Source organism: Hipposideros armiger, unplaced genomic scaffold (assembly GCF_001890085.2).
Source record: "Hipposideros armiger isolate ML-2016 unplaced genomic scaffold, ASM189008v1 scaffold_211, whole genome shotgun sequence".
Classification (NCBI taxonomy): domain Eukaryota; kingdom Metazoa; phylum Chordata; class Mammalia; order Chiroptera; family Hipposideridae; genus Hipposideros; species Hipposideros armiger.
Genome location: NW_017731561.1, coordinates 1,962,773 through 1,978,734, shown reverse-complemented (window position 1 = coordinate 1,978,734; position 15,962 = coordinate 1,962,773). Strand labels below are relative to the sequence as shown.

At 41.6% G+C, this 15,962-nt stretch overlaps 1 protein-coding gene across 8 annotated transcripts in view; it reads left to right on the top strand.

Annotated features, from left to right (window-relative positions):
- The window catches only part of EBF1 (EBF transcription factor 1), a 382,581-nt gene that overhangs the window by 353,946 nt on the left and 12,673 nt on the right, over positions 1 to 15,962 (top strand). For all 8 annotated transcript variants that reach the window (XM_019654003.1, XM_019653999.1, XM_019654002.1 and 5 more), the window contains exons 12-14: positions 11,021 to 11,086; positions 12,090 to 12,267; positions 12,876 to 13,055. In XM_019654003.1, coding sequence (XP_019509548.1) covers positions 11,021 to 11,086; positions 12,090 to 12,267; positions 12,876 to 13,055 — 424 coding nt within the window. The remainder of the gene's footprint in view (positions 1 to 11,020; positions 11,087 to 12,089; positions 12,268 to 12,875; positions 13,056 to 15,962) is intronic.

Genomic DNA, 15,962 nt, shown 5'->3' with positions numbered 1-15,962 from the left:
TGTAGACCCTTTGGGTGGGACTAGAAAGACATTGAAATGTCAAAAACCATAGTTCTTCCTGCAGACACGTTTCTCTGCCGGTGCAGTGCAGCCTGCCATGAAGAAAACTCAAGGCTCTGAACTACACCGGCAGCAAATCCTCATGGTAGCTTCTTCATTGGCACGCGACAGAAATCTCAGCCTCCGTGAGCCTGCTCTTCCTGTGCATGGGAATTAGTCATTTCTAACACCGTGCTAATTAAGAGTACCTTCAAGTAATGGAAGGAGGCAGCAACATCCTTAAATATAAATCATTTTCACCTCCGCAGGCCACATGATATGTTGCATCTCTGTCGCTCTCTCTGTATTGAAAGTGAATGTTTATAGTCTCAGTTCATCAGTTCACATTAGCCTCATGCTGAATATTTAAACACAGAACAATTTGAACACACCATGAAGGAAGACAGCGACTGCACTTTCATTTGGAACAGCAAGGGCTCATCTAATAATAATTTAGTAAATCAGCCATTTAGTGGCTCGGTTGTGCACTGCATTGTGCCAAATATTATTCAGTTCCACTGTACACGTGCAGAATTGAAATTCAGACTCTAGTCACAGGCACTGTTTTTGCTCAATGGAGAGACGAGACCCCAAATCACCCTCCCTAAAGAGCATTCGTGTTTAGTGATTTATCATAAATACAGAGCCGGGCAACATAAAACTGGAGTCGGCTGTATACAATGTATTCTAATTATGCTTTTATTGTTCTAGTCTTTATGCAAAGACTATCAGTAATTCAAAACCTGCAGTTGCATCAGTGAAAATACAAATAAGAAATCTTTGCATAACCACGTTGCCTGTTAGCAGAAAAGGGGATGACTAAGGGTTTCAGCAAAGGATAAAGAAAAACCCTACGTCTTTACCTTCCATACTGTGACACCGGCCGCCCTCTCTCTCATCGCTGATTGATTTTTTTTAATTTGAAGAAACTATTAACATTATATCCAGGAACCATAATGACTCAAACAAAAAATACAGAAACAAAATCAAATCATATGGTATATCCAATTCCTAGAAAAAGCGTGCTTGTTTCTGTATTCTCTTATCAAAAACACACGCTGTGGTATGCGGCACATTTTCCCCATCTCTCTTCTCTATTGGCCAGAAAACTTAACAGGCAAATTCCTCTTATCCATTTTTATAATATACATAGTGTAGGGGTTTGGTGTCCCTTATAGTTTATGCTTCTTTATCAGGGTAGTTTAGCCTAGATCTGTGCACCCCTGAAGTTAATGATATATATAAGTGTGTGTGTGTGTGTGTGTGTGTGTTGTGAGTATGTACACACACATGCATGCACATATTATTTTTCTGAGGAAGGAGATTGTAGCTTCATTAGAAAGACCCAGGACCTCCACAACAGTTATAATTCTCACTTCTTTTGATTATTTATCTTTAACGTATTGGCAGTAAGTTATTCTGTTTGTCATTAGTATTGTGTATCATGCCCATTTTAGAGATGAGGAAACTGAGGCTCAGAGAGGACAAGTAACCTGCTCAAGCTTATGCAGCTGGTAAAAGGAGGTTTTCTGCCTCACCAGACCTCCTCACCGTTAGTTAGTTCAGAATCTTTTGCAGTGTTTTTGCAAATAGGATTGCATCTCAAACTGCACCCAGGGCACATAATACACATTGACTCAAAGAATGCATGAAATTTGCCCAAGTCCTCTGGAAAATAAGTGAGGATTACCAAGGTTATTGCTGACTCTTGCTCAGTAAGCACTAACTATATGTCTGATGAGCCAGGTCCTGGTATTAACCCTGCTTTACTGACGAAGAAACCGAGATGGGCTAATAGTGGCTGAGCCTGGATCTGAGCCAACTCGATTGGACTCCAGAGGCTGTGTCCCTAAGCACTGCTTCCTAGAATTAAGAAAAGAGATTTCAAGGGGAAAAAAGGGAAATTTTGAAAACCATTCTTTAAAATCCCTCCAGCTTGGATGGGGGAGCAGGGAAGTGGTAGCGTAGACTGAGATTACCTGACAAATAAATGGCTGGGCCGGACGAAAGTGGCAGCAAGAATTAAAAACGTACACATACCAACTTGGGTGATAATGCTTTCTCTCTTTAGCTGCACAGTCGTTGTGGTAGGGACTTGTAGTAACAGTTACTTCCAACAGCTGAATTCTGGAACCTTCTTCAAGTTCTTTTTTAGCACTAAGATCTCATTGAGGGGGACTAAGGTTAAGCTACTTCATATCACATCCCACGTGCCAGAGCACTGAGTATAATCACTCATTAGGTCAAGAGGAAGGAACAAGGGGCTAAGTCATCTGTACCTTCCAACCACCCAGCATGCATCCTCCTCGGAAGGACCAAAGCCCTTAGAAACACCGAGGCTAGGAGATCCTCAGCCTGGCTCACTATTTTCAGCCTGGAGGAACTCTTCAATTAAGCTTTGGAGTAATGAGCTCTGAGCCCCAGTAGCCTGGAGGTGGTGGATTTTGATAGCAGTTACAGTCTGCACCACCTGTAACGCTTTTGAATGGTCATGGACAGATATGGTTTGTCTGGAGGTCCATATAATAGTTGATAATGTCCAGCCATTTAAGAAGCGGGCACCAGCTATATTTTTGCTTCCCTTCGGCAGCCTTAGGATACAGCACAGTTCCAGCACGCAAAGATCACTTGCTTGTCCGAAACCATAAATACACACATACATTCGTATACACATGCACCAAACACACATACGGAGACACGCACGTACCTACATATGAGAATAAATCTCTTTGTTTTCTCAGCAGCCCTTTTACTTTCAAACCAGGCATTTCTTCTCCTTTACCCTAAGGACAGGGGAGCCGCAGCCAAAAGACAAAGAGAAACAGAAGTAGTTAATATTGGGCTTTTGTGTTTCTGAGAGCCCAGGCCTTGGCGACTTAAAAGATTTTCAAGGGTAATTTTGACTCGAGGCCGTTTTTTGTTTCATGTGCTGACTTTACAACCTACCCCTGAAAAAGGCACCTCTGTCCACATCTTCCTTTTTTAAGCGTAGACTTTCATCCTGATCAGAAAACTGATTTCCAAGGCCACTCAGCAGGACCTAACCCGGAGCGCTGGTCTTAAACCAGTACAATGAATGGGTATCAGAAGAGCCAGCCAGAGGTGATGGAGTTCAGCTCTGTACCTCCAAGCGGGTCATGTTCACAAGGGCGCAAACACCATTTTTCACTGGATTTGTGGCGGGAAGCACCCCAGGCCCCCATTCACCAATTACCATGACACCATTTCGGAGAGAATGCCAGGAGACCAAAAAAAAAAAAAATGGGGAGGGGGAGAAAGCCATTGTCATAACTCTTCTCAGGAATACCTGGTTTCACAATTTATACTTAACTGCTGACACTTGAAAAGTCGAACATTTTGGTAAAATGAATCAAGCTGTAATGTTTCTTTTATGAGATCCCATTGCAGGAAAGGGAGGTTTGGCACCTCGTGGAGACTGGGCTTGGTTATCCATCACTGTAAAGTCAGCTGTCCTAGCCAGCTCCGCAGAGGTCACGCGATCGAACCAACAGCTCTTACAACGATATTATTGCTTACGGAACAGTAATTGAGGCACCAGATAAAAATTACCTGGTCTAATAGGCAGCGAACAATTCTCACTCAATAAAATTATAAGCCAAATCATTCATTTCATAATACTCTGGCTAATTTATTTGTTGACCTTTGAATATCCATAGCTCTTCAGTGGTATTAACTGCAACTCAGACAAAATCTCTTGTTCATTTCACTTTCATTGATTTTTTTTTTCCCCACTGAGGCAATAACAGCTGCTTGAAAACAGCCTTTTTCTTTTCCACTGTAAAAGTCAATCATGTAAGTTAGCATGTCTTACGCTGATATAGCTACGTTAGCTTACAGCCTCCTTTCATTCCACGTGATTCAGAAGCCTTCTTTCTAAACCATGTGTGTAACGATGGCCCAACTTTCTGATGGCTCTCCAGCCTGATGATACATAATAATACGTTTGCAAAATATGAGGGCTCTCATCTAACCTGAATATCAAATCAACTTTAAAATTAAAGCATGTTTAGAAGTCCCCCCCCCGCATGTATTTTAGACTAGATGAGCATGCTTGCAGTACCTGTTGAGTTAATTAATAGCAGCAGACCCCTTCAAAATATTGGATTTCTTTGTTCTGGAAATCTCTGCAGATTTTGATCGTGGTTTGAATTTTACTTTTCTCTAAAGATTATGGGCAATGAGTATGTGCTAGAACATTCAGGAAGCTTCGGCTGAAGCTTCTTATGTAATAAAGGACTAGGAAAGCTTTAGAATGCAGGGTTGTAAAATATAATTGTTACACATTTGGCATTTTATGCCTCCCTAGAAATAACCAATTGCTACCTACACCTCATCTATGCTCCTCCTTTCTATTTCAATTTACTCTAAAGTGGTCCTTAGCCATAATGAGAATGCCCCTTTCAACAGAAACATGTTTAATTATATCCATGCTGAATGTAAGTGACTCTACTCAGTCACAGTGCTTCTGAGTAAAGAGTGTTTAAAGTGTGACACTAAAGGATTCTAATGATCTCGGCAGTAAGCTCTATTTCAAGTTTATATTACCAGAAAAATGAAAAATTTGAGGAATGTCTTAGAGGCTCAAAAACTAAACAGTGCTCAAGTATTCTTTTGGTTTGCTTTACTCCTTCCCTCACTGCTCTCATTATATGAGTTTTTAGAATGCAAAGTCTACCATTGTGGAATTTTCCATTTGGCTGAATAAACACAAAGGAAGTTGGGACATAAAACTACCCTCCACAGAAATAATACCTCTCAGCACAACTCGTATTTATTGCTTTGTGCATCCAGCTCTGCGGGAAATGGGTGGCAAGAAACTTCCAATCAATATTTTGGCTTTCATGCTTTCCAGTCAGTAGTGTCACCCAGACTTTCAGAAGCAAGTGGGTGAAGAGGTAACACTTAAAGGTTCATGAGCTGAATAGACTGTTCAAAATTTGGACCCTTCAGTAAACTCCTCCAGAGTGAGGAGGCGAATGAAATCAATGTTGATTTCATTGATAGATGCCTATCACCCCTAAATCAGGAGTGATTTTGCCACTTCATCGCCTGTTGCTGATACCTGGGCCCAGTGCTTCTGGAATCCCCTGAGAAGGCAAAGTAGATTGGTGATAAATGGGTGTCAGAAAAGTGAGCAGTGACGGAGAAGTATTGTACTTCTTTCTCAGGAGTCACCCAAGTCAACTCGCCTTTGACGATGGATGCTTGCGGTTTGGTTTCTGTTTTCTTCTATATCCCACAAAACATTATTTCCCACTTCAGGGGGCAGAAAGCCAAGCACAGGTTGTCCTCCTGAATTACGGAAGCATCTCTGGGCCTCAGTTTTATGAGGGAGTTCCCAGAGTCTCAAAATCTGATTCTGAAACTTGAAATTCATGTTGTGTTGGTAAACAGGTACCCATGAGTTGCTCTGTCTGTGCTGTGAATGAAACAAAGTTCAGGCCACCTCCCCTGCTCACCTGGGTTTGAATTACTCAAAACAGTGCATTGGGTCTATAATTGGGCTCCGGATTGGACAGTTAGACCACCTTCTCCTTCAACCAGGAAGGCTAGATGGGAACAGTGAGTAAGAGCGTATTAGTGACACATCCGAGGTCAGGCACGAAAGAAAAGACACCCACTGGAGGTGAATAGTCCTCTGAGATTTTACTGTCATGAAACAGAAGGAAAGATGAGTTATCTGTGTCTGTATCTCAGACATGATATGCCAGGTTCCCAAGAGTGTGGAAACACCTGAGTATTTCTTAGGACCTAAGAGTACAGCTAATAGAAGGCTGATGCTCATCAAGACCAACCTCATGTTGCTTGGAGCCTATAACTTGAGATAATGTCTGTACCCAGCATGATTCAGTATATTAATCACAATATTAAAATGTAAGCAGCAGAAGTGAAAGTGAATTCATAAAAAAAAAGGGTGGCATAAAAATGTCCCCACTGTGATTAAGACTTAACCTTTGGGAATTTATATATTGGATTTAAAAGTTTGAAGCCAAATGGCACACCAAATTTAAGTTTTCTGCTTTTAGTAACCATGCCAAATATATGATTTTGTCATTTAGTCATATAAATTAAGCATGCACTTTTTAAAGTCAGTATCTTAGAATAAACTCTTCAGTGAGAATGTCTCAAGGCCTTGGGTTTGCTCAACACTAATCTAGGGGTTTAGAGAAGGAGATGAAGACATGTCCATGGCCTTGAAGGACCTGTGGTCTTGTGGAGAGTGAACACTTAACATGCTTAAGATCAGAGTGAGAATGACCCCAGAGCATTTACCTCTGTGCTGTGCTGGGTGGGACAATCAGCGTTACTTTTCAGAGGAATGAGAAAGATGAGGAGCTGGGGCATAGGTGAAGTAGAATTCATTCTGACAGAATAGTGCAATTCTTAAATGCTCTGGCTCTGATATCTAACAGGCCTGAGGTTGGATCCCTGCTTAGCCATTCCTCAGCTGTGTGGACTCAGGGAGAGCTGGCTGCCCTTCTGAGCCTCGGCTTCCTCGTCGACCAAATGGTGACATGGACAGCTCCATACCCCACAGTACCGTAAGAGGCTCGCTGTACAGGCTGCCTGAAGTAGTGGTCCACTGTCAATCATTGATAGTTATCTTTTCATTACCCCCACCATCACCATTACCAGGTATTAGAGGAGGGGAAGGAATTGTACATGGGCTCAGATTGAAACCAGCATTCAAATAAAGGAAAGACAAAAGGAGTCAAGGCATGGCGATAAGAAGGAGCCCAGCCTTTTACTTCTAGGCTAGGAAGGACTAACTGAGCCACAATAAAGACCAGTTCTTCATATGAAGGGAGAGAAGATTGGATAAAGAAGATAGGAGTAGACTAGGGGGGAATCTTTTGGAATCCCTGTAGAACCTTTATTCTGGGATGACAGCGTGCCTTAAAAGGTGTTGGAGAGTAATATCGGTGTGTGGCCACCAGAGCAACAAGAAGCTCAGAAATGATTTGCTAATTGATTAGGTTGCAACATAGGAAGTAAACCTGAATCTTCCCTCTGTGTTTGTACCCCATTCAGTATTTTTATTATAAAGGCTCCAAAACATAAGTAAAACCTATAACGATTACACTTGAATTGTTTCTCGGAACTCCACTTATTCTTCCATCTCCTCGGTGTTTCTGTAATCTCTAAATAGATTTAGGATGGTTTATCCTTCTTTTTTTTTTGTTCCTCTTCAGACCCCCATTCACATAATTATCAACCGATGGTCATGGCAAGACAGCTAAAACCAGGTTTTAATTGTGAGAGGAAATAGATCAGTGAAAAGTAGTTGTTTTTAAGGAGTAAACATGTTCTGTTGCTTAGTGGAGAAGAAATCTAAGGCCATGAAAAGAAAAATAGTCTGACTCAGGGTGTAGATTGAGAACAGGCATTAGCTCTATGAGGAGACTCTGGGGCTTTTCAATATTTAGGATACTAGTATTTGTCTTCTTAATTCCCCACTGGGATATATATTTTTTTAAATCCAAGGATAGGATTAATTATCTTGCAGGAATCTAATCTCTACCCTCATGTTTTAAATTGCAAGCAGGGAAACGTTTTAAACATTATGAAAAGAAGAGAAAATCTCTCCTGACAAATAAATGCCTTGAAAAATTAGATATTAGTCCTAGTCAAGTGCTCTTTCTTTTCAGAAATATTAAAATTGCATATTAGAATGGAAGGATCCGTATACTATGCTTCCTCCGAATGCCACAAAACATAAGACTTTAGAAACAATTTCAGAGACAAAAGATTATATGAAACATCCAGCTCTTCCCCTTATGGGAAATTTCTTCTTCTTCTTCTTCTTCTCCTTCTTCTCCTTCTTCTTCTTCTTCTTCTTTTTTTTAATATCGCAGGCGCAATCATTTCCTAATGTGGAATTACAGATTTTTCAAATTACCATATAAAACTGCAAAAAAATTACACTTGTGACCACAGAAGAGATAGCATACACTATCAATTTGATTTTAAAAGGCATACATCTTTTATACTACCTGTCATTTTTATAATGCCTTTTACAAATTTAATCAATACACTTTAACATTCTATATACTTTAAGTGCAATATACAATAAATATTCAAGTTTCATCTTAAACATGCTTTAGGCTTTAAATTGTTAAAACTGCAGTGCCCTTTCAATCTACTTACATAATGTCATAAAATATACATTTCAAGGTAAATGAAGTCAGCTACTTCAATTTAGTCCCTCAAACTGGTAGTAAATGAGAGGTTAACACTATGGTGCCAAACCCATTATTGAGTAAATTTAGCACCTTGGACAGCTCTGTAAAATCTTTATTGCTTTCCTGACCTGCTCGTCATGTTCTGTCTGTGTGTTCAGTGGCTCTCAGCTCTGATTGAAAGGCAATATATTAGATCCCCAACACAAACACGCTTGGGGGCTAGTTCACTGGGAGCGTAATGACATGGAGGTGAGAGCAATTTTCTGGTCACCGAAATCCAAGCACCTTGCAGGTCTGTTGCACTAACTCATAGAGGACCCAGATATTTCCTTTTACCTTCCCATTTGCAGAAATAGCTAATAGAAGCTGAATCACACTGGCAAAGCTGAACCTAATGGGAGCTCTCTCTTAAGTCCCGAAGTTGATACTATAGGGAAGGACATTTTGAAATGGGAGAGATACCATTTAAGGGCATCACTTCCAGGACAAGAAGCCCTGGTTCACTCCCCTTAAGACTGCTGGTCTGAAGCGACGCTGGGCTGATCACCCGCCTATGGCAGTGTGCCCCGTGGAAAAGCATGCCCCAGCTTCATGAATCAGAGAAGGATTCAACTTAAAAAACAACAACAACATTCAAGTGTTTCATTTTCAAAGGATTAACGGTGATGAGAGCTCTGGGTATTGAAATAAGGGAAAAAAGAAGCAAGTGGATTAGGTCACTGAAAACTTTATCACCAAAAATACATGAGATTAAAACATATAGCACACACAGCTGAAATTCTTTCAGGTTTACCAAAACTTTAAAGATCTTGGAGTTTACCTCAAACTTCCCTCCTCCCTGGTTCTGTGAAATTAATTCAAGTAAGAAGCACTGCTCTGAACCCTCAATGATAGCTTTCCAAGACTGCAGTTCACAAGTGCAGAAACTGCACCTCATCTAGCTTTGGACAAACAGGAGACTAGTATTTTTTTTCTTAAAATAAAAAGAAAGAAAAATACCTTCTCTGCCAAGCCCAAACACTAGCATAAATATTTATTTGAAGAAATAAATGAACATAGACCCAGAAAAGTAAAATCTTAGTAAGTAAACCAACTTGATCCTGTTTTGTTTTAATCTTTCCTAAGAGCCAGATAAAGCCATGAGGTTTTAGTGAGAGCAGCAGAAGCTGAATTTGATCTGGGGATAGGGTTTAGTGTGCCCATACTGTAGTAAATTATTAACTGCTGTGGTCAGACAATACTGCAAACAAAAAGTGGTAAATTATGTGGTAGTGCTTGCATTAGAAAAATAAAGAAATTATTTCAGATGTATTGATTCAAGCCCCATTGGTTATATAATGCTTTTCACTCCTTATATGAAAAATAACTGTTTTATAAATGGGGTCGAACAGCCTAAGGCAAGCATAAGTGTGTATTGAGAACTGAAAACCCCTCCATCTCATTTTTGAATTTAGGACATTATATATGTCATCAGTAGTTACTGTAGTATGACAACTATTTTATCTTATATGAGAGAGAATTTAAAATTGAAAAATGCTAATATGTACCTAAAAGCTTGTCATTTCAAGAGTTGTTCAAGAGTTTTTGAAGAGGCTATGGTGACAGCAAAATGAATGCAATTATACCCCGATTTTCTGATCAGCATCTACAGTATATGAAAATTGAACAGCACTGCCTCTCCATGCAGAAATCTATTGTGCAAAGTATTTAAAGTTAGACTTCTTTTTGAAACTTTACCCACAGCAAAAAAAAAAGACAAAAATAAATAAAAAGAAAAAAAATGTAAACACATCTTTTTGCAAGTCACCTCTGATAATCATATATGCCTTTCTGTTTAGTTTTCTGATGAGGCTCCGTTTTACATGTATCAAGCTTAACTTTCCTTCTCACATTCCAGTATAAATGAATGTGGAGAAAATTGGGGCAGAATGAAGAGGGAATGACTTCTTTCGGTTAGAATGAAAAAAATTAACCACCACGCACACGTTTGTATAGTGCCCTATATTATTAGAAACAAGCATGCAAGCTAAATAAGGAAGCCCACGTACATGAAAAGAGGGAGATACTTTTCTTCCACTGGAATGAACATCAGAGCATGTATATGGGATGAGAATGAATGAGCAAATAGGGAAAAGGGCAAACAAGACTGAAATAGCAAAGCATTGCTATAAAAGAAACAGACTCTGCTAGTCATGGAAATTGGTACAGAGGGAGCTTCTGGGGATAGGAGAATCCTCTGTAAGAGTCTGACAAACAGTGCGTTGCCTCCGTATGTGGGTTTACTATGTCACCCCTTTATCTCATGGCTCTGCCACACAAGGGAGATAAACAAAAGACGTTTAATGCTACATGCTTCTAGTAGCTGAAGATTGATTGGAAATCCCTCGAAAATGACCTGTGTGATAAGGTCATGGTTCCTGGAATAAGCAATTAAGTGCAAAATAAACACATCTTAGGGCTTCATAACTGCACTGAATGACATCGATTGTCGTAATCTAGTAAATGACCTCGCAGTTGTATTCAGCAATAAACATATGAGTGTTGTGTTGTGTCCGTGGCCGACAGGTGAGCAACGTGTTTTATCTTGCAGAACTAATGATGCTCACCTTCTGACTCAAAGTGTGTATGTGAACGGGGAGGGATAGGTGATTTCATGCCATTCTGGGGTTCCCCATGCTACTGCCTCGAAAGTGGCCAGAGGGGACGGGGATGTGATCAGGTGAAAAGATAAGGACCTGCCTTCACTCAGAAGATCCATGTGCTTTTTCTCTTGACAGGAAGTGATTCTCAAAAGGGCTGCGGACCTGGTGGAGGCACTGTACGGGATGCCACACAACAACCAGGTGAGCGCCCGGGGCCCCGAACCTGTGTGGGCTCCCACATCTGGTTGAAGAGCTCAGATTCCTTATCATCATGAAACAGTGCAAAAACTATAAAAGCCCCTCGCGTGAGTTCAGCGTATAAGTCATTCAGACATAATATGTTGCAAAGCTATTCAATTCTTTGCTCTTCTTTTGTAAATTTTTTATTGCCTCTTCTAGGGAATCATTTTCCTTATGAGAAAAGGTACTCCGTTTAAAAACGAACCTTCTGTGGGAACGCACTTCATAATGGAGGCAGAAAGTTACTGGCACTTTATTTTATGCCTCTCAGGTTTTCAAGCAAATTGAGGAGGAGAAAGGGGGTTTAATTTTTTCTCCTAAAAAAGTATAACAGAATCTGAATATAATGGTCTGCTTCTATTTCATAAGGCACCTCCATGTATATGATTCAAATGACCCAGAAAGCTATGAATCTGACAAATTATTCACTCCTTTTTTGTGTGTCACCTGAGTCAGTGTCCAGGGGACACAGTCCCACTGATACTCAGGGATACAGATAGTCAACAACCTGCCCTGAACGTCAGCTGGGAAGATGAGTGGCAGTGTGTGTGTGTGTGTGTGTGTGTGTGTCCGTGTCCGTCCGTCCGTGTGTCCCTTGTCCCTGTGTTACTAGTGGGGAAGGAAACCCCACGGTGCTGTCATATGCTGTGCGGTACTGTGGAGGAATGGCTATGATAATGGGCTTTCAAAGTCAGACAAACGGGCTTCTGAAGCCTGGCTCTGTCCTTAAATGGGCGAGTCTCCTTAAGGGGCGTCTTTGCCTCTCGGAGCCTCAGGTCCCCCATTTGTGATGTGGGTGGGATGAGGATGAGACGAAACACACAGGTTTGTGGAGAGGGGTGCAGAAGTTCGTGTAGTTAATCATGGAAAGCCCTGTGCACGGCCTATAGTGAACCGCTGAAAAAATAGTGTTACGGGGAGGATGACTGCGGTCGCTCGAGGGACTATTCTGTTTACTTTTCAGGAGATTATTCTGAAGAGAGCAGCTGACATCGCAGAGGCCCTGTACAGTGTCCCCCGCAACCACAGCCAGCTCCCGGCTCTCACCAACACTTCGGTCCACGCAGGAATGATGGGCGTGAATTCCTTCAGTGGACAACTGGCTGTGAATGTCTCTGAGGCATCGCAGGCCACCAATCAGGGTCAGGAGCCTGCCCTCCCCTACACCACCACCATTTATTCAGCACAAAACAATTTTTATTTAGTTTTTATTTTCCCCCAAAGGGGAGATTCCTAGTTTGTGTACATCAGATATTGTTGTAGAATTTTGGTTCTAGCTATTATGCCTGGTGATCTGGTAGAGGAGGCTGGAAGGAATGCGTGCACTGAGACATCTCTCCATTCGCCTTTTCACCGTAAACTATGAATGACAGATGGCAAAGAGGGTTGGAATTAAAGTTGTGAGGGGCCAAAGCACATCATCCTCGCTCAGGGAATAGGGACCTGTTAACATCAGGGTGCATCTCTTAGATTGGGATTTATTTCTGCTCCAAAATGGTAATTTATAGGCCCTGCATTGCCACTTCTCACAGACCTGCTAAGTATTTACGATCTCCTAAGAAATGTGCCTTTTGCTGGCTTCCCATTTTAATCACAGCCAGCACCACCAACCCGTGCGCATGAATCACCGACCCTTCCCTCCGGGATGGAGTCAGGGGGCAGGAACCGGAACACTCTCTGTCCCGAGTCTTTCAGGACTGCCACCCATCCGAACCCCACCCTCAACCCTGGTTTTGCCCCTACCCCTCAGGTTTCACCCGCAACTCAAGCAGCGTGTCACCCCATGGGTACGTGCCGAGCACCACCCCCCAGCAGACCAATTATAACTCCGTCACCACGAGCATGAATGGATACGGCACTGCCGCCATGTCCAATTTGGGCGGCTCCCCAACCTTCCTCAACGGCTCAGCTGCCAACTCGCCCTATGCCAGTAAGTACAGCTCTTTGTCCTGCTTTTCTGCACGCTTCTATTCGAATAACAGTGTGGTGCTGTGCGGGTCTCCACAGTCTGAGGACCCTCCATGCTGTCATGCATTGAGTCAGGGGGTGATATTGGAGGCAGCATTGTCTGCAGGATAAATATCTGCCCTCCGTTGGTCACCTCCCTCCCTCTAAAGCCTCCCCAATTGTCAAAACTTCACTGCAACCCAAGCAGCAGTATGATGTCATTGCAAGAACCCAAGCTTGGAGGCAGATGGAGGTGGGTTTGACTCCTGCTTCCAGCAGTTACTAACTGGTGGCCTTGGGCAAGTTCTTTTCCTCTCCAAGCTTCAGTTTTCTCATCTGTAAAACGGGGATGGAACTAGCACCCACCCCATATTGTCGTGAGAGTTCCATAAAATACTGCATGCGGTGAGCTTGTCCTGGGGCCTGGCCCATGAGAGGCAGGCACATTGAATAAGTCTAAGTAATAATCATAATGATGGGATGATAATAGTAAGTGGTGCTGTAGTACAGCACTGTACTAAAGTAACCAAGGGATGACTAGCAACGAGCAAAAGGGCAAAGGCCAGGCTGAGAGGGCCATGGTTGATACGGAGGGCAGGTCTACCAAACTCCTTCATATCCCCAAGCAGCTAGGTCCTCTCTCTCGCTCTCTGAATTGCCTGAGTTAATTCTTCCGTCATTGATAGTCACATCCCCACTGCTACCAGGCCATGAGTACTTACATAAGGCTCCTGTCCTACTGCTTATTACTTCACAACAGTCTAAAGCTTAAACTCTCTCCCTTTAGGAATATGACTCCTTTGTTTTTATAATGATTGGAATTTTCCCCCCTTATGTTTGATATATACTTTAAAAAACACAACAAATGAAAAAAATACACTTTATTTTTTCCAAAAATTGGGCACAAACACACACACGAAATGTTCTTTGGTGCCTGTCTTAAGGAAGTTAAGGTTAAAGCTAAGAACCTCAGTGAATGGGCATCTTTGCATATAAAATGTCATGAGACATGTTTCTACAATCGCAATCTTCCTCTGAAGATTTTTTATGTAGATAACCAAGTTCATTTTGGACAGTGGGAGTGACTCTCCTGTTGTGTAAAATGTGACCAAACTCTTAGATGTTTGTAGAATGATAGACATTGTGTTGTGAATGAAAGAACATTCATGATTTTTTTTTAAAAAAGAATCTTGGCTTAAAAGTCCTAAAACCATATTATGCTGTCTTTACTAGTGGAAATGTGGAGGGTGCTAATCCTTTGAAAGACGAAGACCATTCTTGGCCTTTGAAAGAAGTTATTTCAGAAAGTAACACTTAGGGCCTATCACTTTCTGGGTGTGTTTTTAGGCTCAGTGTGCGCTCAATTTTTCTGTTTCTACTTTGGAATTGGTAGCTTGTTGAACATTTAAAGTCTGTTCCCCCACCCCCATAATCTGCTTACATTATGTTTGTCTGCTCAGGAGTCACTGTCTGGGGCCAGTTTCACATTAGGCTTTGATTCTTGGGAAGATTGTTTCTCACAGATCTATCATTTTCAGTGTTCTCCCATCTACTCAATCAGAAAATGTTTCAATCATGACCTGAAAATTAAAAGGTGGCATTCTTAATTAAATCAATAAACTAATTGCTATATGGTAGCAATTCAATTTAAGGGCTTGGATTGCTCTGTCTTCTCAAGACAGTGCAGACACCAAGCGACTTCAGCCTGAGATTGCATCTGTCAGGCTGTGAGACTTCGAGCATTTAATTCCCATTAATTGATTTCCTCAGTGCTCACAAATATAGTATTAAATTCTCAAATAGGCTCTCAGATGGGACGGTTTTATCTGCATAAATGCAAATAAAACAATAAACACAAAGCCCAGCTGATTTGAATTTTTGCCTCCATAACATTTAATTATTCATAAACCACTCATGTTGAAAAATCCCACACAGAATAAAAAATAAAATAAGACATTCCACTGGTGAACACACTTTCTGGTGTGGTGGCTGATAACTAATAATATTATAACAAATGGAACTGCTGGACTATATTTCACCCCGTCCTCTGTTAACCACCCCCCTTCACACTCCCCACCTCTAAATACACATAATGATCACATTTGCCAACGAGATTAATTGCCTTCCTCAGTGAACCAGCAGGATTTCAAATCTACGAATATTTAAAAATCAAACCTCCGGTGCAGGAGTTTTGCAATTTAAATGGGTGTTATTATTGAGCGTATTTTCACATTTACAAATCCTAAGAGATATATAAAAATGCTGGCCTCATTAAAAGAAAAAGTACAGTTTAGAAACTGTTTGTGAAAACTCTGAGGATGGCAGCTCTGTGTTCTGCTGTCTAAAGCATGCGGTGTGTGGCGATGGTGTAGTGCTGAGAACTGATGGCAAAGGGTCACTTCCCCCTGATGGTAATTGCCGCCTGTGACTGATTTGATTCCCACGTCTCTAACTTTCTCAAGTCAATAGGCCAAGGGTAAGGCCGCCTGAACAACAGCTGGGACTCTGGGGGGCTCCCGGGAAGGGCCTCTTTTCCTCAGGCTCTATTTCCTTTGCAGTGTCGTCGTAGAGTGGAAAGGGCGCAGAATTTGGGTTTGGCTCCTGGCGTTACCACATTCTAGCTGTGGCCCTTGGGCAACTCACTTAACTATTTTCTGAGTTTCAGTTTGCTCAGGTGTAAAAAGGATGTAATAGGCCCCAACTTAAGCTTGCTTGGCCAGTGACGTAAGGTGAAAAAGATGTGAAAATTCTTGTGGATGATTCAAGCACTATGTAATGTTTATAACAATGTGAGCAATAATACGGTAGAAGGAAGTACCTAGAATTTGAATTGGACAGCATTCATACTTTCCCCCCCCAGGACATGGTGGAGATAGAAGGTAAGTCGATG